The sequence below is a fragment of the Semicossyphus pulcher genome, unplaced genomic scaffold (assembly GCF_022749685.1).
Source record: "Semicossyphus pulcher isolate SPU_LCO1_2020_fin unplaced genomic scaffold, fSemPul1.0.p SCAF_8, whole genome shotgun sequence".
Lineage (NCBI taxonomy): Eukaryota > Metazoa > Chordata > Actinopteri > Labriformes > Labridae > Semicossyphus > Semicossyphus pulcher.
Window position 1 is genome coordinate 2176041 of NW_027211759.1, and position 27678 is coordinate 2203718.

General features: G+C 43.4%; 2 protein-coding genes across 3 annotated transcripts; both read right to left on the minus strand.

The window, feature by feature from the left end:
* Nucleotides 1-1128: 1128 nt before the first annotated feature.
* On the minus strand, nucleotides 1129-10887 carry rfwd3 (ring finger and WD repeat domain 3). Its single transcript, XM_069686662.1, has 13 exons — nucleotides 10724-10887; nucleotides 8282-8565; nucleotides 7844-8100; nucleotides 7660-7715; nucleotides 7316-7516; nucleotides 7136-7227; nucleotides 6373-6487; nucleotides 5863-6109; nucleotides 4491-4641; nucleotides 4090-4266; nucleotides 3590-3804; nucleotides 2631-2845; nucleotides 1129-2072 (listed from the first exon to the last, which is right to left on the minus strand). The coding sequence occupies exons 2-13, from the start codon at nucleotides 8563-8565 to the stop codon at nucleotides 1929-1931; spliced, it is 2154 nt and encodes a 717-aa protein (XP_069542763.1). The 5' UTR covers nucleotides 10724-10887; the 3' UTR covers nucleotides 1129-1928.
* Nucleotides 10888-12335: 1448 nt separating this feature from the next.
* LOC138612931 (mixed lineage kinase domain-like protein) lies at nucleotides 12336-27399 on the minus strand. 2 transcript variants are annotated; one of them, XM_069686462.1, is made up of 11 exons: nucleotides 27314-27399; nucleotides 23329-23782; nucleotides 22309-22407; nucleotides 20396-20573; nucleotides 18707-18807; nucleotides 18477-18615; nucleotides 17093-17177; nucleotides 16851-16980; nucleotides 15794-15843; nucleotides 14617-14757; nucleotides 12336-13796 (listed from the first exon to the last, which is right to left on the minus strand). In XM_069686462.1, exons 2-10 carry the CDS (start codon nucleotides 23774-23776, stop codon nucleotides 14665-14667), a joined length of 1323 nt encoding a protein of 440 aa, XP_069542563.1. In that variant the 5' UTR covers nucleotides 23777-23782; nucleotides 27314-27399; the 3' UTR covers nucleotides 12336-13796; nucleotides 14617-14664. The 2 variants fall into 2 exon arrangements, with proteins under 2 accessions (XP_069542563.1, XP_069542562.1); XM_069686461.1 differs by having other exon boundaries at nucleotides 16838-16980.
* Between the last annotated feature and the right edge of the window lie 279 nt (nucleotides 27400-27678).

Below are 27678 nucleotides of genomic sequence, written 5' to 3' on the forward strand. Positions count from 1 at the left end.
ATATTATTATGCTATCAAATATTATTATGATAATCATTATTACTATCACTATTGTTATATTATTACAATTGTTATATTATGACCACCATTATTATTATTATTATCCTTACAACCATCATTATTAATACTATCAATATCATTATAATACTATTATTATTGTTGTTATTATTCTTATTCCATTTTCTTATGTTTACCCTTTTCCGCCTGGCTTTGATTCTCGATGTTTTATAATGACACAGCAATGTATCGTCTTTATGTCCTTGTCTAACTGTATCAGCGTCCTGTCTTGTAGTTGGTGTTAATGTCACACTTGTCTGTTGTTGTATACGGTTTGTTATTGCACAATAAAAACATTTTTAAAAAAGAAGCTGAAAGATGTGGTTCAATGGAGGCTGTGCTCCTCAAAAGTGTCCCCACTTAGGCGTTGGACTGCCTGTCCATGATGATGGGACAGCTGGGTTTGTTTGCAGCCTGTGATTGTGCTGCTTCAACTCAACCTTATTGTCTACATGCAAAAAGACCAAAACAAAAACCTTTCATTTCATTTTCTTTATATTCCAACGCCTGGCACTCATACTGAAAGTTTGACTTTCTCAACATTTCAACATTTCAAAAATCTTCCTCCTGTGATTTTCCTTTTTTTCTCTAAATCCCAAAAAACCCCACAAAAATCTCTTCATATTCTTTTAAAGGTATTTTTGGTGCAAAGGATTCCGACTGGAGTCAAAACCAGGCTGTTGCTGTACTTTATTTTCCAATGCCTGACCCTCATATCATTCATATTCATGTCTGAATGGCGCATTAATCCTACCATAAAATAACTGAGCTCTGTTAAGCAGGTCTGGTGTTATTCTAAATTCTTAACATGACCAAAGCAGCAGAAATTGCACATTTTGTTCTTCTTTTCCAAAACAATTTCCTGGACCTCAAAGTGACGTTTCACAAGGAACAAAGTGGAGCAGAGTTTTTAAATGACTTGAAGATCTCTCTGTATTAGAGCAAGACAACTTTCAGAGACACACAAACATGAAGGGATTATTTCACAGTGAATTACAACATCAAACAATCCACTCGGGCAAATTTAGGTAAAAATAACTCATCATTTTTATTAACTTTGAAGTCGTACACAAACAGTTGGTAGCAAATATACATATATACAACTTCCTTTGGAAAGAGAACAAGGAACAAGGAGAACAAGGAAAGCATTTACAACAGCAGAGTCTTTTGGCACTTAATGTTTCGGGTTCAGAGGGAAGAGAAGTTAAAAGAAACAAAACAAAGAAAATGATATAAATTATATAAGAAGTGACGAATAAAATCAGAGCGCGAAGGCTTACAACGTGGCTTTTTTATCAGAAACAGCTGTAATATCGATCTCTTTGAAGCAACCAAACTCCATTCACAAAAACAGTAATTTTACCCTCGATCGGTTAGTTTGGGTGTTTTAAATGCTTAGTTCGGATCCAATACAACATGTGTCACACACAATAAAACAAAGTTACTACTGATCAAGGCAGCTGGTAACAAGCGACTCGCGTGTTCTGCAAGGTAAAAATACTGTTTTGTTCAATGGAGTCTGGTGGCTTTGAACAGAGAGATGTAACGGCTGTTTCTGGTTGTGCCTCTGTCTGGATCCTTTCTGTCATGTTGTAAGACTCATTTTAACACACTCTCATGACTTTGCATGGCACCAATGTGCAGGAGAACCCGGTCACCAATCACCAGATGCAGTAACACAGTTGTTTGGTTTAAGAAACTGAAAATGATGACTCTGAAGTTGAATGTTGCTTCAAGTCGATCCACTCCTCGTCATCAGTTTTTTGCGTGTCTGAACAGTTAAAAAGTTGAGCAGCATTTTATTTCCCACAGATCCACACGGACGTGTTCCTCTCCTGTGGGTGAGTCTCTAAGTTTCTGGTCCTTCTCATTCACTCCCACCTGTAGAGCTTCAGCATCTTCTCAGTAAGGGAGGCCAGGAAGTGCTCGCCGTTCACCGTGAACGGACTGATGTCCAACACCGGCAGGTCGGCCGGGAGCTTCTGCAGCAAGGAGCCGCTGCCTGCGTCCCACACCTGAGGAGGAGGAGCAGGAGGAAGGAGACAAAAACATTCAGAGGGAGAGGAAGATGAAATGAGGAAGAAAGAGGAAAGCAAGATTGAAAGGATGGGAAGATGCAACTGATTAGACAACTTGAGACTATTTCAAATGAAAAACTTTTAGGAAACTTGATGTGCAGCTTTGGGCTCCTTTAATAAACTAGCTTAACTTAATTTCATCTAAACAAGTTTTCGGCAGCTTCAGACTCTTAAAAATGACAAAAAAGTGGCACAAAAGCAGAAAAAGAATAAACCTCAAACAACAAAACATTGAAAAACCTTAAACTAAAGTTTATTTAGTAACTTTTGTCTTTTTTATTTTATAACACATTTTGAAAAGGAAAAGAAACTAAAGTATTTAAATAATTACAATAAAAATAATAAAGAAATGTATTTAATAATAAAGGTTAAAATCAAATTACTTACAACTCCTAGAGTATATATGCTAATCAAAATTACAAAATGAAATAATTATTTTAAAATGGAATTGTTTTATTAGGCTCCTTGTTACTTCACAAAAAGATCAGGACTTACTATGGTGGAGTTTGAGGCCTCGTCCCCGGCGCAGACCAGCGTCCCGCCTCCGTCTGGACTCTTGAAAACGGCGTTCTTGGTGAGCAGTTTGCAGGACGGCCCGGCGCTGAACGTCTGCACCGGAGAGCAGGAGCAGCTGGGCAGCTGGCTCGAGTCCTGCTGAGGCGTCCGGTTCAGAGCCATCAGGACGCAGCGCAGAGACGGGTTGGAGCGTCCTGCAGGAGAGACAAGTGAGTGAGTTAAAGGTTCAAAAAGTTTTGAAATGCTCCAGTAGATTGCTTCAGCCAGCAGACATGAAACAGGCTGTAACCTCTAATTCTTGTAGTACTTCACTTGGCATGTTCTTTTGTTATTTGAAGTGTCTGACAACATACAGAAAGGATCCCTACAAAGACAGACCTTTTTGTTAAAGAGGAAGATGTAGTCTTCAATCACAAACAGACAAAACATCGCTCTCTGCAAACACACCAGACTCCATTGACAAAAGCAATAATTTTACCTCACAGAACATCAGTGATTCTGGTCTTGGGTTGCATTGATCCAACAGTTTTTTAGTGATATTGTGTGACTTTGGTGTTTAAATATTAAGTTCAGATACCACAAAATATTTGTGTGACATAAATTAACTGGGAAAAACAACAACTGATGACAGAAGCCGTAGATCAGCAACTCCTGTGCGCTGCGAGGTAAAATGACTGCTTTTGTAAATGGGGTCTGGTGCTGTTTCAGACAGCAATGCAACGGCTGTTTCTAAAAAAGGTTCTTACTGATGAAGTGACAAACTGAGTGAGACAAGTTAGCGTTCCACAGAATAGACTGTAAAAGCCATCAGACAACATAAAAACATAAGAGATCATCTGCAAGGCAGACTCTTCCTGTCCTGCATATTCAGAACGTCTAAAATACTCTCAAATTGGTATTCATCGAGCGATTGGTTTAGTAGGATGAAAGGGTCTCACCTGGCCTGTAAGTGACCAGACAGTGTCTGCTCTCTGTCTCCACCTGGATGTCAGTGCAGCCGGCGGTCTCCAGCGGCAGGACATGCGGCCTGTATGTGGTCTCGTTGACCTGCTCCCAGAAACACCCGCCCTCCAGAGAGCCTGCGATCAGCCCGCCACAGGGGAACGAGCTGGAGGCTGCACGCGGGACGTAGCACAAAGATGCTACCGGACACCTGGAAACATCAGGAGTTCAACAAGTTAGACATTCAAGGAGGAACAAGGTGTTTATTAAAGTTGTACTCGAAGTAAAAGTGTAAAAGTAGAGCTTTTTAGGTGACAGCCAGCAACGTGCCTGCAGGCGAGCGCGCACAAACACCGTACGTCCATTAAAAGTGCTTGTGTTTGCCACGGACAGGCTGAAAAGACCTTCTAAAAACACTCATAAAAGTGAACATATCTTCAATGCTGGCCTCATGATATTGGGACAAATGAGTGTGCGTGCGCATGTGCGTATGTACCTGGAGCGTAGCGGCTGCAGCTCCTGCACGTGTGTGCTGGTGTCTCTGGTGTCGTAGACGAGCACGGAGCCGTTGTTCAGACCTGCGTACACGTAGTTACTGTTGTCCAAACACCAGCAGCAGCTCCACACCGGTTTGCCAGCGTTGTAGGTCTGAACCACCGTGTTGGTCAGCAGGCTGCACCACACACACACACACACACACACACACACACACACACACACACACACACACACACACACACACACACACACACACACACACACACACACACACACACACCTCTTATCACATGAAAACTAATATTCATAATCTCTGAAGCTTTGATTTTTACAGCAGTTTGATGCTTTCTACTGTGTGTGTGTGTGTGTGTGTGTGTGTGTGTGTGTGTGTGTGTTCACCTGGTCAGCTTGATGGTGTTGTCCAGAGCAGCAGACAGCAGCAGGCTGTCGTTCTGCCTGTTGAAGGACAGACCTCTGATCTGTTTGCTGTGGATGGGAACATACTGACTCGCCTTCATGTTGACCACGCTCACCTTCTTTACCCCGTAACCTGCAGGAGGAGACACACAGGTGAGCAGGGAGACAGACAGGTAAGCAGGGAGACAAACGGCTGAGCTAAGAGAGAGTGAGACACATGGGTGAGCTAGGAGAGTGCGAGAGAGGTGGACGAACAGGGAGAGAGTGAGGCAGACAGACAGACGGATGATCAGGGAGAGAGTGAGACAGACGGATGATCAAGGAGAGAGGGAGACAGACGGACGAACAGGGAGAGAGCGAGACAGACGGACGAACAGGGAGAGAGCGAGACAGACGGATGATCAAGGAGAGAGGGAGACAGACGGACGAACAGGGAGAGAGCGAGACAGACGGACGAACAGGGAGAGAGCGAGACAGACGGACGAACAGGGAGAGAGCGAGACAGACGGACGAACAGGGAGAGAGTGAGACAGACGGACGACCAAGGGAGAGAGTGAAACAGACGGATGATCAAGGAGAGAGCGAGACAGACGGACAAACACTGAGAGAGCGAGACAGACGGACGACCAAGGAGAGAGCGAGACAGACGGACGACCAAGGAGAGAGCGAGACAGACGGACGACCAAGGAGAGAGCGAGACAGACGGACGACCAAGGGAGAGAGTGAAACAGACGGATGATCAAGGAGAGAGCGAGACAGACGGACGACCAAGGAGAGAGCGAGACAGACGGACGACCAAGGAGAGAGCGAGACAGACAGACGAACAGGGAGAGAGCGAGACAGACAGACGAACAGGGAGAGAGCGAGACAGACAGACGACCAAGGAGAGAGCGAGAGAGACGGACGACCAAGGAGAGAGCGAGACAGACAGACAGTCGGACGACCAGGTAGAGAGTGAAACAGACGGACGACCAAGGAGAGAGCGAGACAGACAGACGACCAAGGAGAGAGCGAGACAGACGGACGACCAAGGAGAGAGCGAGACAGACGGACGACCAAGGAAAGAGCGAGACAGACGGACGACCAAGGAGAGAGCGAGACAGACGGACGACCAAGGAGAGAGCGAGACAGACAGACGAACAGGGAGAGAGCAAGACTGACGGACGACCAAGGAGAGAGCGAGAGAGACGGACGACCAAGGAGAGAGCGAGACAGACAGACAGTCGGACGACCAGGAAGAGAGTGAGACAGACAGGTAAGCAGGGGGCGGTCTGACTTTTACGGGTAACAAATATAATTCCTTATCCAATCAGAGTTAAGAGTGAAATCGTGTCAGATCGGGTCGTCCTCTCACCGGGCACCAGCGTGGCGTGCGGGGAGACCTGCGAGGCCAGCAGGCAGCTCAGAGGTTCACAGTAGGATAAAACTCTGGAGCCTCCGGCCTGAGACACCAGCACCGCCTTCGAGAAGCTGTAATGAGCCTTCCTGGAGCCGTCGGCCCGCTGAGACAGACCGAGGAGCGAGGAGGACGCCGAGGAGGAGGAAGAGGAGGAGGAGGGAAGTGAGCTTCGACCAGCCTGAGCCATCAAGGCCCTCAGCTCCTGCACAGACGGGGAGAGAGGAGGGACAATTTTAACCAGGACAACAAGAGACTCATCTCCTGACAGTAAATTTGAAAGCTTGTGGATCAATCAATGTTCGGATTCACCGGACATCATGAAATGTAAGGACTCTGGATGAGTTTAATCCTGTTTGTGAAACTTCCAGTGAACCACAAGAGGTCGCTGTTTGCCAAGTTTGAAGCCGTGAAGTTTCAAACTTTCTCAGAACGAACAGAAAGAAGAAACCGTCGTCTCTCTGGTACCTGCAGCTCTTGTTGTGCTTGTCCATATTTGTTTGTGACGACCTGCAGTTTCAGTTTGTACTGAGCTGATTCCAGTTCAGCTTTCCTCCTCAGAGACTGCTCCTGCTCCAGAGACCTACACACACACACACACACACACACCACATCATTAATAAGAGAGCAAACACTTTGGTGGAATTAGTAGTTTAGAGGAAATAGGACAGATGCTGTGGTAACTGTTGGAACAATAAGAACAATTTAAGCAACTTATGTTCAATACATTTTCTAATAAGCTGAAGGCAGTGTTTACTCAACAATCTGTTCATGATCTCGTCATATCCTGTCCTCTACATCTGCAGCAGGGGGGGGGTTCAGTGCTGTTCAGTACATGCTGCAAAAATCAGCTGAAACAAGTGTGAATGGAACCTGTCGCTGCTGCAAAAGAAACATATCTCATCTTTATTCTGTGTCCATCAGCTCTGTTTGTTTTGAAGAGGAGGCGATGTCTGCAGCTCCTGATAAAAACCTCACTAACAATAAACTGTAAGACAGCCGTGCTGTTGCTCCTTCATTGCTCTGTGAACCAACACAGATAAAAAAGAAGCGCAGAGATTTGACTGAGAAAATGCTGGTCAGGGTCTTCTGGACTAAAGGTTTGAGTCGTGAACCTTTAGTGGGCTGCCCTACAGTATTCTTTAAAAACTTTCTTTCACTTTAGTTTCATCAGGCTGAACATAAAGTACTTGTTGTGTTGTGTTGGCAGCGAAGCAGAGGAAACACTCACTTCTTTAAGCTCTCTTGCTCAGAGTTATCGAGCGCTCTCAGCTTCGGCGTGTACAGCAGAAAGATGTCGGAACGCTTCGCTTTCTTGTTGCACTAAAGAAAAACAGCAGTAAACCAGATGTAAAATAAGGAAATGACAGCAGTAACGGGGACTCCTAAAGCTTTGTGATTCCTCACTGACCTGAGGACATTTAGCTGCCGGGCCCTGAGCTTTCAGCCAGCGCTGGATGCAGGTGAAGCCGAAGACGTGTCCGCAGCGCAGAGCGGACAGTCTGTGGTCGCCCGCTGTCGTCCATGGCTCAAAGCAGATGGAGCAGGTGTCGCCCTCGCCCGTCTCCTCGGTGTGCGATGACTGGACAGACGCTGAGGCCACAGGGACCGGCTAGAGGTGGACACGATGAGAGAGTATCACACTACATAAAACATAAATTTCAAAGTACAGGGAGGGTGTGTTGCTTCAGGTGCAGGTAAGAAAAATGATTATTATACAGCAACAGGTAATAGAGAGGATGTGATGAACCGTACCTGGACGTTCTGATTGGGAGCTTCTGTTCTTAAACTATCTGCAGCTGGGCTGGAGTCTGAAGAGAGGAGACAAAGGTGGTCCTTTTTTTCAGTACATTTTTTATACAGTCTTTGAACGCAACACAGACTGCACTGGTCTGTGTAAACCAGTGGACAACACAAAGTAAATGCTGGTCAGACTCACTGGTTGGAGCGGCTTCTTGTGGTGCGTGTTGGGTGGAGGCACTGAGGCGAGGACTGGAAGGCGGCACCGGGTCGACTGCAGCAGCTGTGCCTTCTTCCCGCCCCTCTGCCTCCTCTTCTTCGTCAGAATCACTGACCTCTGTGGTGCTGCCAGACTCCGGTTCAGCCACAGTGGCTGCCGGCGCTCGGAGCAGGAAGTCTGGAAAGCCTCTGGAGGGCGCTGCAGTCTGGCTGGGGTAGTGAACCCTGAGGCCCTGTCTGAAGGAGCACACACAGGATTAACAGAAGAAACTGAACTTTCTGACAATATGCAGCCAAACAGAGCTTAATTTAGAGCGGCGCAATTATATTAAGCTGTTTAAGATGGTGTTTAACTTTCCCAAACAGAATGCATGAAATATGCTTTTAAAAAACTTGTTTGTGTATTAGTTTTTGGTACCTGAGCCTCCTCCGTATGGGCGCCCCGTGAGCAGCTGAAGATGTAGCGGAAGCCCCGCCCACCGCCCTCTGACTGAACGCCCAGGTGGCAGGAAGCCGGGGTGGGGCACGAGCTGCTGTCCGTCCCCCTTCACTGTCATCATCATCATCCTCGTCCACTTCCGTGCTGCTGCCGGAGTCTGAGATGACATGCGGCGCGTTGGCATCTTCGGCTGCAGCAACAACTGGCTGCCTGCTGCCTCCTCCCTGTGGCTCCACAGGGGAGTCTACCTCCATGGCTTCCATCTGCACAGTGAGAAAGAACATGTGTTACACTGTTTGATCTTTAAGACTGTAATAAGGCTATCTACTCATAAAAAGGGGCGGAGTTTGCTGCACATGACCAGTTGCAAATACTACTGGGAGCAGAGCAGCAGATTGTACAAACATAGAGCAAATTGTAAGACAGAAAAATAACATAATAATCCAGGCTAAAAGCAAAACAGCTGCAACTGCCAAACAGGAAGGACAGATGGCAAAAAAATCCCAACTGTGTGAATGTGTAAGTAAAGGCTTATAATATCAGTGCTGCGTCATTAGCACAAAAGAAGATCTGACTGAAATATCCTCTGTGTTTTCCCTTATATTAAGTCTTATGAATGACAGTATTAGACTCATTCTTTCAGCTGCAGCCCTGGCGGTGTAAAACAGACTTATGGAGCGTATAAAAGAATATAAAAAGAGAGATTAAAAGTGGTAAGTGCAAAGCATTAGTGCTTCAATCAGTCTCTGCTGTAGAATGATATTGATAAGAGCACAACATATATGTCTCTTATAAAAAAAAAAACATCAAAGTTAAGACACATTTTCAATTTCTGCAACAAAAGTGGATCCAAAGCGTTACCAGCCCTGCAACAATTATTACAGTTAGTGATTTTATCAGGATTTATGTGTTATAATGTGATCTCCAACATGTGTGTCGTTCAGAAAGGGGGATTAAACATGTTTAATATAATACTTATTATAGTCTTAGTTAGGGTTGCATAATGTTATCGGTATCTGCAGATTATGACTTGAAAATGACATTAGCATTGGCAGTTATTTTTCTGCCGATATTTTCCGCCGATAAAACAATGCTTTAATTTTGCCTCAAAGCTCGATGATTCCCTAAAAAGCTTGACGTAATGCTACGACATTAACACGGCACGAGTGTGCACGCGCACTGCATGCACCATGCCTCTTTCGCCAAGCGTGAAGAAGGGTGCAAGATGTCTGCGGTATGGCAGTTTTACAACGTTTCTGAAACAGACAGCAAGGTTGCTATTTGCTATGGTTGCTCAGCATCGGTTACGTGAGGAATCTCATCATCCAAGCCTATGTCTAGGTTGTATGAATGTTACAGTTTTATTTGAAAGAAAATGTTACACACCAATAATTACGGCATTTACATAATCTATGTTTAAGTAGTTTTCTTACACTGCCCAGTGAACATTTTAAAAATCAGAATCAGAAATACTTTATTAATCCCCGGGGGGAAATTTGGGTTGCTCTGACACAGAGAAGCATGGAGAATGTATGGCATAAAATACAAGTGACAAAAAATGTGCATTGTAATAAAATATCAAATATGTGCATTGTCATACAGTGCAAAAAGCACTGTATTATGTTATTTCTGAATCTGCCAGTGGGCCACTACAATCAGAAGGGACATCAGTTCCACAACCATGAGACTTGATGTTCTCTGCAATTAGATGGGGAAAAAACATGTGCCTAACATATCGGTATCGAAATCGGCAATCGGTAAAGAGGGTTGGCAAATATGGGCATATCGGCAAAATAAATCCTATATCAGGCATCCCTAATTATATTTATTATATTCTTTGCCCATCTAACCTCAATTACTGCAGATATTAAACAGTCCAACTGATGTATTAATTATTAATCCACCTGTTAACTGTAATGGCAAATATCACTTTCCAGGAACCAGGCGGCGCGTTCTTCGGCTAAGCACAGAAATAGAGACCGAGGAGGTTGCCGAGGCCTTCAAGCTAAATTACAGCTAGGAGTAACTCAGCTCCTTGAAATCAATTTAAACTACAGTGGCCATTATTTAGCTACTTACAGTGTAAGTAACGTTATAGAATTCCGCAGAAGAAAAAGGTAAATCATGATGATTTCTCTGTTCTGATCTCCTGGTAACCACTGACTGTTGAGCTAACAGGAGCCCACAGTAGCAAGGTTGTGTGGCTGCCAAAATGCGTTTAAGAACTTGAATCAAGCTTTTACAAACGCTAATACAAAATGAGCTAACGCTTTTTTAAACTAAGCTGTTGTTGCTGTAAATTAGCGTTGTTAATGAGTAGCCAGCTTGGTTAGCTAGTTAGCAGAGTTAGCCTGTTAGGTAACCCACTTGGCTCGGCTATGCCCGGGGTATAGCAGCAGCAGCAGCGCGATGACATCCTACCTTTGTGGACGTGAAGGTTTAACAGCTGCTGATCCCGCTCAGGAAAATCAAACCAGGTAACAACATGTTCACAAAGACACACATCAAACAGCTCTGGTTGTGGTTGACGTTCGGGTTACTTCCAGTTCACACCGGAGTGTTAAAGCAGTCAGGACCGCGGTCAGGGCTCGAATCTCCCGGCGCCAGTTCACTCTGCCCGCCCCATCCTGCCGTGACGTAAGAGCCAAAGATCGTTTCTTGCGAAGATGAACCCCTCGTACAAGAAATAAAGATGAATCGCAAGTGTCTCAACCGGAACTCACATTTCGAAAAATTTAATTGTACAGCCTCATGTCCTGACCTTTAACTTCCGAAGCTCGAAGCTCGTTCAGGATATCTCCGGATTTATAAGTTCACATTTGTAGTAAAATTAACTTTATAAATGAGATGCTAAAAAAGTAGATAAGGCTTTATGAATAAAAAGCGAACAGTGACAATATCCATGTAAATTGTAAACGGATATATTATTATTATAACTGAGCTGTGGTTCATTATGATCAGTTATGGAAAAGGAACCAAAACCTTTCAGGTAAATAAAAGTGTCAATAGTGTCAACACAGTATAGAAATTAAAAGTCCTGCATTCAAAAGTGACTTGAGTCAAAAGTACAAAAGTATTACTATCCGAGAAAGCCATACATGTTCTTAATGATTGAATTACTGAAGAGATTGTTTGAATTTTCTTTTTCTTCTTGCTTTTATATATCTATAGATATATAATTATTAAATATTTAATTAAATTGTTTTCTTCCTCATTCGTGTGAGGTTAAATTGTGACGTCATCTTACTGTTGTTCCTGTTACGTGTGTTTTTGCCTGTACTAAATAAATATTTAAAAACAAACAGTACAGTAAACAGTTTGTTAATGTTGCATGTATGACGGGTTTGAATTTTTGATATTAGTAGTCAGTCAGTAGACAGAGGGTGCTGCATAAAATTGAGTTCAATATTACATGTTTTTTGTGTGTGTGGTTCTTTTTTATTATTCCTACATGTCTGGATAAGGTTAAAGTATCTTTTGCACACAAAGTTACTTGGAGATTAAAGTAATAATAAAGATAATTTTCATGTAAATAAATGTCTGTTAAGTCTCTATCTATCTCTGAGCCTATGGCCCACTGATGAAAGCCTTTGCATTGAGCACAGTTAGTGATGCGTTTTCCATCAGCCAGCAGTGGTTGGTCTGCCAGAGAGGGTAGGCGGAGCTAAGCGGCTGCTTTTCCAGTCTCTGCGAGTGTTGCGAGTAGTAACAGTAATCTACTATGGCCAAACAAACAAAGAAAAGATGGATGACTACAGATTCAACTTCAAAAATAAGTGAAAATCCAAAGAAGAAGAAATAAACTCGACGCTCAGATGAAGCAAACAGTCTGAAAAGGAAAGCGACCGTCAGCCAGGAAAATCAAGAGTTACAACCGGAGCCGACCGTGGACGTCTGGTTATCTGGGACGAATGCGCCTGCAACTGCCTTTTATTGCCGTAAGGTGCCGCCAAATCGAACGAAACTGAGAACTTTGAAAAAATAACTTTAACAAAGAACATGAATAAGACCAGGCGGGGCGTCTTTGGCTGAAAAGAAACATTTTATTGCAGATTTTATTGAACATGAAATTCTCCCTTTTATCAATTGCAGTGAAAAAGACACACATGTCTTGGTTTGTTAATCTTTTTTGTTCTGCATATTAAAGCAGGTTAACATCACAGTACACAGTCAGAATATGTGGTCACAAAAAAGCTACAAGATACAGTTAACTCGCTTTGTCACTAGAGGTGTAGTTGGTATAGTGCAAGAGAAATGTCCTGGGAATTTGTTGAGGCACTGAGCTTTACCACTAGGTGGAGGCATTTTCTTTATGATGACATGGAGGTAAATCTGTCTGCTGCTAGTGTTTGTAACAAGTGGAGTGAAAGTCATATTCTACTATGGATGAAGAACTACCAGCCTTTAACAACCCAAGTAACCCTCTCCATGGCAGGTGCTTTGGCTCCCTATATTACATTACTGCCAATAGATCCCCTAAATCTTACACACTGGTGCTCTATTTCTAAACCTGGGTCCTGTTATTTACATCTTGGGGTCTAAATGTCTTATAGAGACTAAAGGTTTTGGGATTGTGACAGTAGATTCTTCGTAAGCAGCAGTGAAACAGGCTGTAATGTGACCATTTTGTTAACAAGAAACAGCTGTTACATCGCTCTCTTCCAAGCCACCAGACTCCATTGAAAAACTCAGTAATTTTACCTCGCAGAGCACAGGAGTTGCTGCCCTACTGCTGCATCCATCGGTCACTCTGTTCATGTTCATTTAAGACTTTTAATGGAAAGTTTGGATCCAAAACAATATTTCTGAAACAAAAAATAACACAAACAAACTCACAGATTGCGGCAGCAGTAGACCAGCAACTCCTTAGTTCTGCAAGGTTAAATCACTGTTTTTCTGAATGGAGTCTGGTGTGTCTGCAGAGAGCGATGTAACGTCTGTGTGTGGTTAAAACGATCATCTTCCTCTGTGCCAAAAAGGTCTATCTCTGTAGGGATCCTTTCTGTCATGTTGTCACACACTTAGAAGAACAATCTGAGCCTGTCAGTGGAAACAACAAGAACTTTTAGTGGATGCACTTTGATCGGTGCATTTCTCCTCAAGGATTCAACCTACTGGAGCCTTTCAAAACTTTTTGTACCTATTAGTCACTTAGTCCCAAAAACGTCCCAAAAAATATGGCCTAGGTTTAAGATTATTAAATTCAGCTTAGAGTAAAAAGTCTGTTCCACAACCCACCACAATAATAAACAGTTGCAAATCATTTTCTGGAGACCGATCCCTGCTTTGAAGACTTGCAGTAAACTTGAACTCAGTGCCTTGCAAACTTTGTTTGTGTATTATATTGAGGTTTTCTGCATTTAACAGACCAGTTTGATGAGCTGAAAGTTGTTCTTCTTCTCCTGAGGATGATCACAAACCCTGAGTATCACTGTCACTGAGTTTTACTGCTCCTCCAACTGTGCCACCACGCTGCACAGTTTGTCCACCATCACTGCAGAACACAGAGATAACCAAAGTATTAGTATATTATAATGTTTATAGTAAATATATTAGTAACATTTTCCACATCACTGAAAGAATGTAATTGTTTCTTTTGACTTATGAATTATTGCTGTTTGTTTCTGTGCCACTTGTGTGTGGTGCAACTATAAATGTATCTAAACAAAATCAGAGCCAGAATTGACCATATTTGGACGTGAGGGCAGAGCTTAAGTTTCACAGCTAACTCTAGAGCTAGCTTGGTTAGCAATGTGCGTCCATAATTGAGGGTAACTGTGACAATAAATGGGATGCTAATTTTGGCTAGCAAAAATCTGGTTTTAAACAAAACACTTCTCAGTTCACCCTGGTAGCGACGCGTCAATCACAGGTAGCCCCGCCCCTGCTTCCTGGTCTGTGTGACTCTAAATGGAGCATCAGTGACTAAATGAACATCATGCTGTGTTGAAGAAGACTTGAAACTAGAGACTGAGACCATAAACTCATTAGGAACATGTTTACTGAGGGAATAAATCAGGAGAGGAGGAGGACCATTTTCTCATAGACCTCTATACTTTTAGAAACCTTTTTCAACTTGTGGTCCCGCCCTCTGCTGGACATTTGAAAGAATGCAGATTAAAGGATCTTTTACATTGGCATCACTTTTCAGACCCAGAGGCTTCGTTCACTTCTTATATTCAGTCCATGCATTAGACTTTAGATCTGTGCTAACAGCCTAAACATTTTTAAATAAAGTTGTTTTCTTCTATCTTACTGTAAAGTCACATTGTTCTCAGTCCAGCAGATATAATGTCTAAGTGTTTGTATTCTACCTCCAGCAGACGGTCTCTGGAAGCTATCAAAAGCCCGACAGGCGTTGATCAGACTTCCCAGTTCTGGAGGACAGTCGTCGGGCAGCGGCTCCTGAAACTTATCCTTGCACACTTTCTGATAAATGTCCTTACTTGAACAATCTGAAAAAAGAGCGAGAACACATAACAAACCAGTGTGTACTGTGTAGTTTATAAAAAGGCCTTTAAATGTTTTGCTGATGTTCAGATTGTTGACAATTACAAATATCTGGGAACTGTATTCGACTCCCATTTAAAGTTCGATCTCAACACAGAATCGATTGTTAAGCGTGCTCAACAAAGAATTCATTGAATGAGGAAGCTGTCTGTAACACCATCCTTTGTACTTTTTACATGTCATTCATTGAAAGTCTTTTGACTTTTTCTTTGACCTGTTGGTTTAACGGTCTGTCTGTGAAGGACAGGAACAGCCTAAACAGTGTTGTTAAGGTCAGCTTCAAAATAATCGGAGTCCAGCAGAGAGACTTGTGCTCAGTCTGGGAGGAGAGTGTGGTTGATAAAGCTAAAGGAACTGTTATCCAACATGACCACATCCTGTTCACTGGATTCAGGGTCATGCCCTCAGGCTGGCGCTTTATAGCGCCTCTCAACCCTTGTTGGTCTGTACATGTGTCAAGCCCACGATAAGGCTTTAACTTGCCTGGTCTCCAGGGCTGTAAGCTTAGACATTCATGTGCAATGCATCCAAGAACGTCTTATCTGTTTACTGTATACTTACTGTGTGAGTCAGCAGGCACGGGGCCACACGAGGGTGCCAGCTTGCACCTCTGACTATGTACTGAATTCATGAATTTAACCTACTTATTGTCTCTGACATACTCCTGATGCTGCTGTTGTGAATGAATGTATGTTCTGGGTGGACAGTAAAAACTGAATTGCCCCTTTGGGATAAATAAAATTGTCTCAATCTGAATCTGAATCTGAATCTGAATCTGAATACCAAAATCGCCTTATTTCTTTAAAAGATTGGATAATAAAACTAAAAGATGGAAAATTATGTAATTTGGAGCCAATTAAAACAGCCAACTGTTCTCTGTTAACTTTTATCACCTGCCTTTCCCACCGAGAGAAGATGAGTATTTGATGCTAAAAACAGTTATGGGTTGTATGTTGATCGTGGTGATCTGCAGACACTCACCTTGAAAAGGTTTCTGACGGGTTGCCACCTCCCACAAGACGATTCCAAAGCTGAAAGACAGCAATTGCAAGATGGTGAGGACTTTTTTATTCTTTATATCAATCATCAATAAGGGGAACTTTTGGTTTCCCAGTTTTGTGTTTATTCCTGTGCGTGATCAAAATCTGTCCACTAAAAGTTCTTGTTGTTTCCACTGACAGGCTCAGATTGTTATTCTAAGCGTGTGACAACATGACAGAAAGGATCCCTACAGAGATAGACCTTTTTGTTACAGAGGAAGATGATTGTTTTAACCACACACAGACGTTACATCGCTCTCTGCACACACACCAGACTCCATTGATAAAAACAGTGATTTTAGGTTGGAGAGCACAAGAGGTGCTGATATTTTGCAGCTTTGACCTGTAAGTTTGTTTGTGTCATTTTGTGATTTTGGTGTTTAAAATGATTAGTTCAGATTCAACACAATATTTGTGTAACACACAATAACCCAGACTAAGTAACTGATTGAAGCAGAGGTAGACCAGAAACTCCCGTGCTATGCAAGGTAAAATCACTGTTTTTGTCAATGGAGTCTGGTGTGTTTGCAGAGAGCGATGTAACGTCTGTGTGTGGTTAAAACAATCATCTTCCTCTGTAACAAAAAGGTCTATCTCTGCAGGGATCCTTTCTGTCATGTTGTCACACACTCAGAAGAACAATCTGAGCCTGTCAGTGGAAACAACAAGAACTTTTAGTGGACGACCTTTGACCCATCAAGGATTATGTTGCAGCCATTACAGCCTGTTTCACTGCTGCAGGCTAAATCAATCCAGTGGAGCAATTTCAAAACGTTTTTTTTTACCTTTTAGTCATTTAGACCTCGAAAACACCTGATGTGATGTTTTAAAACCTGATGGCCAACAACTGTGTTATTACTAAACAGATCTAACAAACACGAGCAAAATGTTTTGTTTTTACAAATTTCCAAACCCATACTTGTACTCGTTATTGATCCAATATAATTGGACATTTAAAGTGATGCAATGGTGGCGGCTGTCTGACCTGTACATCTCACACTGTTTGCTGTAGACGTGGTTGATGTTGTTGAGCGTCTCAGGAGAGGAGTAGCACACAGACCGGATCTCTTTGTCCTTTGTGGACTTTTTCAGCGATGTCTCCGTTTTTGCGAGCTCGAAACCTCCCAGCTGGAAATAAGACGTCGACAACAACGTAAAGACTTCATTCTCTTTTCCCAAACCCTTAAATCCCAGCTGTCAAAGGGCTGTCAGTAATCCCAGCATGCACTGCTCTCAGTACCTTGACTGTGAAGCCTTCACCCACGAGGAACTTGCTGCTGCTGATGCTTCCATGAACCTTTGATTTCTTTTCTGTCTGGTGCAGTCTGAAAAAACAACAGGGGTGATCATCATGATAGACATGAATCAAACTTTACATCGTGGTCGCTTTTTAAGATATTCTAAGAAGAAACCCAAACAATAACCATGTGTTTCATGTGTTTGTGTGGCATGGATGTGTAGCTGTGAGGACATGTTGTCAGCTACCAGCTCTGATGACCTTTGTGGTCCCCTGTGTTGGAGAACTTGTTGGTCCAAACCACAGACTGTATATAAAGATGGAAGACATGACAGCTCCCTAAAAGTGGAGCCAAACCCTCTCTGTCGCCCCCTGCTGACTGGCTGCAGTATAGCTCATAAAGCCCGCCTCCTCCATGTTAACAGATGGGACATGAGTCTACATGAACTATAAAATCAAAATACACGTCAAATACATTTTTCTCAAACATGGTTTATGTCATTATAGTTAGTTCTTATCCTGCTGATTTATGTCCAAGTGTTCATTTTTCTGACAAGTTTACTTTTAATTAGTTATTTGATGCTGTAAAAAGGGGGTGTGGCCTCATGATTGACAGCTCTGTGGACAAATGGGGCTCCTGCAGCGTTCTGCTCCCGAGCAGCAGAGTAGAGGAGGAACAGTGAGAGGAGACGTAACTAACACTAACACTACAGTCATTGAACTTTCCATCAGCGTGAATATCTGCTTCAGACCGACACAAGAAGCTGTTCTGCTGCAGACTGAGCCCACCTGAGGGCTCCAACACGCCAAGGACACCTGAGGGCTCCAACACGCCAGGGACACCTGAGGACTCCAACACGCCAAGGACACCTGAGGGCTCCAACACGCTAGGGACACCTGAGGACTCCAACACGCCAAGGACACCTGAGGGCTCCAACACGCCAAGGACACCTGAGGGCTCCAACACGCCAAGGACACCTGAGGGCTCCAACACACCAAGGACACCTGAGGGCTCCAACACGCCAAGGACACCTGAGGGCTCCAACACACCAAGGACACCTGAGGGCTCCAACACGCCAAGGACACCTGAGGGCTCCAACACACCAAGGACACCTGAGGGCTCCAACAAGCCAGGGACACCTGAGGGCTCCAACACGCCAAGGACACCTGAGGGCTCCGACACACCAAGGACACAAGGTAAAGGTGTGTGTCGGGTAGAGGAAGGGGCGGGACATCAATACTGCGGCTCCAACAGCCGATCTCTACTGCACACACTCTGGATACAGATGACATATTCTGGCTTCACTTTTGTCCAACAGGACGTCGTATAGACGTGTTGTCCATCTTTATAAACAGTCACTGGTTTTAACAATCTGTATAAACTGACCTGTAGAGTCCTTTTGCTGCATCCAGACACATACGAGCTTTCCTGTTCCAGGACAGTTTCCACTTATCAGAGTCTAGAACCTGCCGGAGACTCCCCTTCTCACAGTACTCCATGATGATGAGGAACTGAGGGTCTGGTCCTGTCATACAGACGCAGCATCCCACATTAATATCATTAAAAATGATGCCCTGCGCATCCTGTTTTGTGATTCACAGGCACAGCTCACTCACCCTCCTCGTTCTGGACACAGATGCCAAACATTCGCAGGATGTTGGGCGACTCAAACCGCCTCATGGTTTCAACTTCTTTGTTGAAAACAGACCGAATCTCCCTGCACGAGGAGGACATGTTTATGTTGACAATGATAATTGGACAGATTTGATGCGTCACATATTTATCGTTACACACAAATGTTACATGCAAATATTAAGACGGTCACAACAGGAAGTTGCGGAGTGTCGTCCCTTAGAGAGTTGACACAGCTTAGTGTGGTCACAGTCCTGTCAGCACTCAGCTGTGGTTGAAGAAGTGCTGGTTTGTTTTATTGATGCAAAAATAGCGATAACGCCGTGTAGAAATACTTTCTTTCAGAAAGATATATTGTATAGGATCATAATTAGTGATGTATTAATGTGTTCATAAGTTTGATGTTGCAGCTGTAAAGATGATGACTTTACTCTGTTGACTTTCTCACCTCACCTCAGTGGACAAATCCCTGCAGGTGTCTGGGTGGTCGTTTCTGGAAAGTTGCAAACATTGATGGACAAAAGCTGCTCGTATTCTCCGTCAGAACTGCTTCTTGGATGGTTCGATACCCGTTTACCTTTCCAGCGCCGGTTGGGAAGGGGGGACTTTACAGAGTCAAAGGTCAGAAACGCAAGGTTTTAACTTCCCTCTCAGCTGTGCGTGTGTTTTCCTGTTCATACCAACTGGCTAAAAAGCAGGCGCGGCAGTAGGATGGATTCACAGACTTAAACGAGATTTTTTGAAATGGTACTCACTCCTAACTGGCAGCTTGCTCAGCGCTCCTAATCTCTGAAATATGAAGGTGCAGGTACCTGTCTAGCTCTAGCAAAAATAAATATGCAACGTGCAGAGAGACTTTCAAAATAAAGCTTGCTGAGAAACATTTTATGAGTTTTGGATGTGCAACAACATTAATCTGTTTAATGTGGTGAGAAGTTGCATTTTGGTTCTGTTTAGGCAGTAAAGTGACGATGTTATGTTTAGGAATAAAAGAGGATATGCTACCTACAATTAAAAATAAACAATTACATGTTTTGGAAACAATGATAGCTTTTACGGTTTAGGCACCAAAACAGGTTTCCCTGTTGAAAGTCTTCCATCTCTTCCGACTGCCAGCCGCTGTGGACTCACGTGCTTGAACACCACGCCGCCTGACTTCTACGGCACATTAAAACAGAGATTAGATTGATGTGGTATTGCTTTAACAACCTGTCTGGTGTTGGAGGAGTGGTATCTGAAGGTATTTAACCATCCGACAAGCAGTTCTGATGAAGCACAGAGGCACCTTCAGCATACAGCACATGGTTGATAATAACTGTTCAGATGCTGAATCAGTTTGTTATTTAGTTCAGCAGATACGTTCAGGTCAAGTCACTTTTATTAATGAACCCGAAACCACAAATGTTCCTCGTAGAGTTTACCAATCTTTACAGCATGCAACACCCTCTACCTTCAGACCACAAACTCTCCCAAAGAAACAAAACTGTAACTGGAGAAAAAGGAGAAAGCTCAGAGGAGCAACAGAAAAAGGATCCCTCTCCCAGACAAGGGCTTCTGTTAGTAACAAATCTGGACTCTAAACCTTCACATGCAGAAATAACGGTAAGAAAAGAATCAAACAGGACTAATGTGCTGCATTTAAATTCAGATTTGTTCTGAAATGTGTCACAGACCTGGGGCTGGTGTTCACGGGGTCAGTGTATCTCTTGATGGCCACCTCGAAGCCGTGGTACTCTCCCCTGTAGACCTCGGAGGTTTGCGTCGTCATGAACGGCTTTTTGGGATATTCGTACTTTATCTCTTCTGGTTTGATCATTCGGATGACTTCGTCAGTGATGCTGGGTTTGTTCACTGTAAAAAACACACACAAACACAAGTTATTCCTTGGTTTGGTTCAGGAGGGAGAGCCTACGACACGAACGAGTGTTTGATAAACCATTATGACCACATTATTAACCACCTGTTCAGGGCTGCGGGGGGCTGGAGCCTACCCCAGCTGTCATTGGGCGAGAGGTGGGCTACACCTGGACAGGTCACATGTCAATAACAGGGCTGACACAGAGAGACAGACAACCTTTTACGCTCACATTCACACCTACGGGCAATTTAGAGTCACCAGTGAACCTAACGAGCATGTCTGTGGACTGTGGGAGGAAGCCGGAGTACCCGGAGGGAACCCACGCATGCACGGTGAGAACGTGCAGACTCCACACAGAAAGGCCCGCTATATCTGAACCGAGATTCAAACCAGGAACCTCCTACCTGTAAGGCGACAGTGATAACCACTGAACCACTGTCCGGCTCCATACAACAGGGTTATATCCTCTCTTTGATGTCAGCAAACAGTTGCAGATTTAAACATCCAACAGTTACAGAGCTTTTACTCCCTTTTAGCCCTGTGTTTGGTCTCCACCACCTCCTGCCGGTATTATATGGCTCTTTAGCTGCTAATTTGTCAACTTTGTTTAACAATAACGCATATTTTTTTGTTACATTTACACCCAGTATACACACGACACCAGCGTTTTAGACCAATAGGTACATATAGTTTGGGATTTTCTCCAGGAGATTGCTTCAGACAGCAGCATCATCAAGGCTGCAATGGCTGCAACGTGATCCTTGGAAGCAACCGCTCCTGATCAAAGTGCGTCCACTAAAAGTTTTTGTTTTTTCCACTGACAGGCTCAGATTGTTATTCTAAGCGTCTGACAACATTACAAGATGCATTACAGCAGATACAGACTTTTTTTGTCAAGTTAAAATCCTTTTTTCCCCTTTAAACAGACATTAAATCGCTCTCTCCTAAAGCCACAAGGCTCCATTTAGAACAACAGTAGTGTTATCACTACGAACACAGGAGTTTCTGGTCTACTGCTTCCTGATGTGGTTAGTTTGTTTGTGTTTGTGACTCTGGTGTTTTAAATGGTTAGTTCAGAATACTTGTATAAGGCACAATCACACACACAAATAAAAACCCTAATATATCAAAGCTGTGACAACAGAGGTCAATCATCTTCCTCTGTAACAAAAAGGTCTATCTCTGTAGGGATCCTTTCTGTAATGTTGTCACACACTTAGAATAACAATCCTTTGATCCATCAAGGATTATGTTGCAGCCATTACAGCCTGTTTCACTGCTGCTGCCTCATGCAATCTGCTGGAGCAATTAAAAACTTTTTGAGTCATTTAGACCCAAAGATATGGAAACGTAGCACCCAGTTCACAATTGCTCTTATAAGTTTAATCTTATGTGGGCTTCTGACTCTGTTTCTAAGACAGAAGTTGTGCAGACAGTTTGATGAAACAGAAAAAAGTGACACGTCAAACAAATCAACTGACTGTGTCCGTGATCAACAGCTGGGACAGCTCCAGGGAGGAAAGTCATTTATGAAACATCATGTTTACATGCTTTATAACTGGATAAAAATACCATTATGATTGGTACAGTCTTGCTACACCCACTACTTTCAGACAATCAATATATCAGCAACTGCTCCTGCTACAACCTGCAGCTGATAATGCTGACGCAGCTAGCTGATGTTTTTTGTCAAGTATACTTTACAAACTCATACTGATGGGTACTCACACATCTCCACCACCTTTTCCACATTGATTTTGACTTCCTCAAAGTCTTTCAGCATCTGTTCCATTTTCTTCTGCTGGTCCTTCATGTAGTCGTCGAGTACTGAGGAAACAACGCCAACCAGACGTGGTTAGGTTACAGAGTGATTTTGTCCAAGTAAAATGTTAAAGAACAGCAATCTTTGTTGTGTTTGTTGGCTTCAAGTACCCTTTAGTGTCTGCTCCTAGGATCCCTGTAGGATCTGTTTTGAGGTATGGTTAAGAGTCTGTTTTAAGGAACCCTATAGTCTCTGTTTTAAGGCTCCCAGAGCATCTGTTTCAAGTATCCTTTAGCTTCTGTTTCAAGTACCACTAAGCCTCTATTTTAAGGCATAGTTTAGTTTTAAGAGACACTTTGGCATCCGTTTCAAGGTATGGTTATAAGATACCCTAGTGTATGTAATAAGGCTCTTTACCCTTTACAGTCTGTTCCTTGGTACCATTTAGCGTCTGTTTATAGCATCTTTTATAAGAACCCTGTAGCACCTTTAGTATTTTTTGAGCACCCTTAGTGTCTGTTCCAAAGCACTCTTTTAAGTACTTTTTAGTGCTTGTTTTAAGTACCCTTTTGGGTCGGTTCCTAGGAACCCTTTAGCCTCTGCTTCAAGGTATGGTTTAGAGTCTGTTTTAAGATACCCTAGTGTCTGTAATAAGGCTCCTTGAGCTACTGTTTCAAGTACCCTTTAGAGCATGTTTCAAGGGACCCGTTAGCATCTTTTTCAAGGTACCCATATGCGTCAAGCATACTTTAGGGTCTGTTTTAAAGTACCCTTTAGCTTCAGTTTCCAGGTACCTTAAGTATCTGTTTCAAGGCACTCTTAAGTGTCTGTTACTAGGTACCGTTTAGCATCTGTTTCAAGATAATTTTAGATTGTTTTCACTGTAACCATCTTGGTGTTTTGGCAAGAGAAGTGGCCATATTTGGTATTGCATTTAAACTACAATTTAAACTCTTATAGTCAAAGTCAAAAGCAGTTTCTCTTACATTTCTTCAGCTCTGTGTCGTCCTCCTTCCCATCCAACTCGTCTTCTTTCTCTCTGGAGGCCAGTTCAAACACCTGGTACAGCTTGTTCCCCTGCTCCACCTGCAGAGCTCCAGAAAGCGCCTGGAAGGCATCATTGAGCCGTTCATTCACGTTGTTGAACTCATCTTCGTGGCTGCCGGAGTTCAGGATGCGTTTCATCCAGCTGGAAACTGTAAATTTCCTAATGAGCTCCTGAGCTGATTTCAGAGTGATGGAGAGTTCCTGGAGAGCTTTCTCTACGTTGACAGAGGTTTGTCCCTTGCTCCTCTGTTTGATGGAACTCACCAGATCACCCAGGGCTCTGACTCGCTCATAGACACGGCCGCAGCGCTTCTTGTTGGCCTGCACATTTTGCACCAGGTCGTAGATCTTCGAGGCCAGGGACAGGATGGTTTCTACAGAGTCCATGACGAGCTGGAGAGACAAAGAGGAAGTTGCCTGATATAAGAATTTAAAGGGAACAAATGAGAGCTAAATGCAAATGTAAGTGAGCTGCAGTTGATGGAACTCGCCTGAACCAAACTGAACTGGTTGTGGTGGCTACAGGCTTAGCAAGTTAGCCCAGATATCCCTTTCTCTAGCAACATTTTCCAGCTCCTCCTGGGGGATTCTGAGGCGTTCCCAGGCCAGGTGGGATATATAATCCCTCCATCAAACTCTGGGTCTACCCGGGGGTCTCCTCCCAGTTGGAGGCGCCCAGGAGGCATCCTAATCAGATGCCCGAACCACCTCAACTGGCTCCTTTCGATGTGAAGGAGTAGCAACCCAACTTAACATGTACAAAAAAACCAAAAACAACTTCTTCTCTAGTTCTGGCACAACTGGATCATATTTAATGTATAATCTGTTAAGCTAACTGCTCAGTTAGCTGTGCAGCAAGTGGTAGGTGAAGCTACCTGCCTGGTTTGGGAGCTCCAAGTGCAGGGGAGTGTTGTGTGAAATATGAAAATCTGGGTATCTGTCTGGCTCGGCCGTCAAATCAGTAACACAAAATGTACAATGTCCAGACAGACTTTCAAAACAAAGCTTCCTGAGAAACACTGAAGCCGCACCAAATGGGGTACGTTAAGCTAACTCTGCCTGGTGTGGGAGGTCCATGTTTCTGTTCATTTAGATGATTTGGATTCGGCTGCCTTTCTAATTTTGCAGCTAAGATGCCTGAATGAAAATCTTTCAGGTCATTGAAGCCGGTTTGGCCCCGTCAGCCACCGTAGTGCACCACAGACAATATGATTCAGAAGGAGCGTCTCAGTGACCTCACAACAGGCACAAGAACAGGTTCACTGTACTGGCTCTGTATCGAACCCGACTGACATGACTTTGATAAACTGACTGAACTGAGCTGCTGTTAAGTGCAGAGAAGATTTCCCACGGGACTGTCTCTACGAATCCCATCAGTGAGCCGTGTAATGCTGAGCCGAGCTTTCAGGTGAGCGATGAGACGCTCCATTAACAATTCATGTTGACATGAAGACGGTGTAGCATATCGCTGTCACAGTCCATCACTAAGATCAGAACAAGACCTGCTGTTTGAGCCAAACGCCAAAGAGAACTCACTCTACAACAGGAAGTGAAACTTTGTGGGTGTTTATTCAGACTGAAGAAGTGTTTTAGGGTGTCTGTTGGTAATTTACAGGTAATAACACACACAGGTTCACACTAATTATGCTCTCAGACTTGAGTAACATCAGCAGACTAACTGGATTTGCTCAGACTTTTCTTACCTCCTAAAGACTGAAAATTCAAAGAGGTACGGTGCTTTGCATAAGTTCCCATATGTTCTCATGTCACAACTGCAAGTTCAAGTGGATATTTACCAGGGTATGTAGCGGAAAAATGATATAGAAAGGCTTCCAGTGCTGTGCTTTTATACTTCCAACAAAGATGTAACAAATGGCCTCCAGGTTCACTCGTGCAAACATGTCTGATTTTTGGACTGCTTGTTACGCCCCACCCTAAGGCGGCCCTATGGGGCTAACAGCTATCCACAGTTGACCCAAATTTAACCATGTGAACACCTTAGGACACTAAAATACAGGAGATCTATTAAATGACAATCAAACAACCAAATTATTAACTGAAGGCTAACAAAAGCAACTAGAACACAACAACACAACATCCCAGTCTGAGAGGCAGAACCACCGCAGCCCCACTCCAGAAGCCTCTCGTGATGTCAGCACTGGTGTCTTAAATAGGCTACTGATCCAAGGCCAGGTGCACCTCATTTGCAATTAGGGTTCACCTGCAGAGTTGAGAACAGAAGGGGAGAAGGGACAAACAGAACAGGGAGCACATACAGCTGTAACACCCCCACCCTTCAAACAATGAATAAATAATTAGTAATACCATCAGACAAAAGAACTAATGACAATATGTCACATCAAAGTTTACGTTAAAACGATAATATATTATTTACTCATTGAAATAAAGTGCAATGTGCTATAACTTTACTGCATTGAAAATGACACAGGTGTTACTTAACAAGGCTGCGTGCTAAAACCACAGAACCACCAAGTCCACAAGAATCACTGCTATGACTCCTCACTCACCAATTATGCGGACTGATCTAAATTGCACACAAGTCTGGACCGTAACATGTTGCTTATAGTTACACACAAGACTAGCTCTAACATAACAACATAACAATGTGCAGTTATTTCAAACAGAATGAGGCTGCTGCTGACAAAAAGGTGTACTTGGGTCAAAAGTGTAACAAGCAGAATCAAAACTGTGTAGAAGGGCCAACAGCCTGCTGCAAGAGCATTCGAAGACTAAGCAGCCGCCACAGAAGAAGCCTAATTAGCGGGTGCCACTCCCACTCAGAACAACATGGCTACCACCATGAGGTTCAAAAGGAAAAACACTTACTTAAGAAAATGACTGCATTTACTTACATCTAAAACAATAAGACAGGCGACCAATGCTCAGAAAGCATTATAAGAACATCTTCAGCAGATATTTACACAAAGAAATCATCAGTACCAGAATAGGACACGATTTGAAGCCCTTCAATCTCCTAAAGGATAATTGGGAAACAGATTTTGAACCAATTCCAGCAGAAACTTGGCAGAAAACAAAGTTTTGTAGAGGAGAGGAAGCTGAAGAAGTTTGTTTCCCTCTTTGTGTTGTTGAGGTCTTTGCTGGGTTTAAACATTGTTGAGAAAGTATCCGTTGTAACATTTTGTGAAACAAGCTGACGTGAGAGTTATCGGCCTGGGACCTGTCCTGGGTAAAGTTGAGTAGTTAGACTAGATGTATGTGTGCTGTTTTAGTTGCTCCTTGTCTGGTTAGTGAAGGTCGGGCTTATTTCCTTGAAGAAGGTAATTAAGATTAAATGCAGCTCTAGTTTAAGAGTCCTCTTTTGGTTCTATTTATTTCTTGTTTTGTTAAAAGAACCACATTTAAGTCTGTTGATAACTTTGTTTAAACACGTGGCTTTATGTTGCCTGCCTTTCCCCTACTAGCTGGGTCATAACAAATGTGCATATTTTTGCGTCTGGCTTTAAAATCCTGAGCTTCTTGGACTCATATACCAAGGATTTGTTCTTGTTGGCAGGTAAAAACTTGTCTTAAGTTAATCAATCCAGTTTTTCTCCTTGATCCCACAGATGAACGAGCCCCCGCTCAGATATTCCTGTTGGAAGATGAGAAGGCATTTCTCGCTCTCTGATGCCCCGGAGGGAATAACCTGTCTGTGTGTGTTTGTCAGTATTCACCGGGTTCACACAGGGACGGATCAACCTTCAGGGTGGCAGGTCTCTGCGTGAAAGCGTGCTCTTGAGAACAAACCAACTGTACAATAAAGCTTGTTAAAAGGAGAAGAGAAACTCATTCTGTGCTCCTGATCTACAAGCAGGCTAACCTGAACACAGTCAACAGCAGCAGCAGGACACATGCAGAGCTGATTTCAGTGTACACATGATCAGAAACATGAAGATTATTTACCTGTCAGTGGATGAGTGTATCTGGATGAAAGCTCTCTCTCTCCGCTCAGGTGAATGTTGTGTGTGAAAGCTGTGTGAAAATGAAACTCCTGTTAGCCGTCCGCTCCTCCCTCGGCTGCTCGATACTTCCTGTTCCTCTTTCACAGTTGCAGTCCTTCCCCCTGCTCCGAGAGCTCCTCTGCCATGACACACCCGAGATTTATTTATTCAACCATGAAGCAGAACTCACCTCGGAGGTGCAGCGGAGGAGGTGTGGAGGATTCCTGATAAACTGTTGAACTGATGATCTGCCAGCTGGCTGATGTCATGTTAAACAACAATTTTATTGCACAGACACAACCCTTGATCTTAGAAGCTCTCACTCAT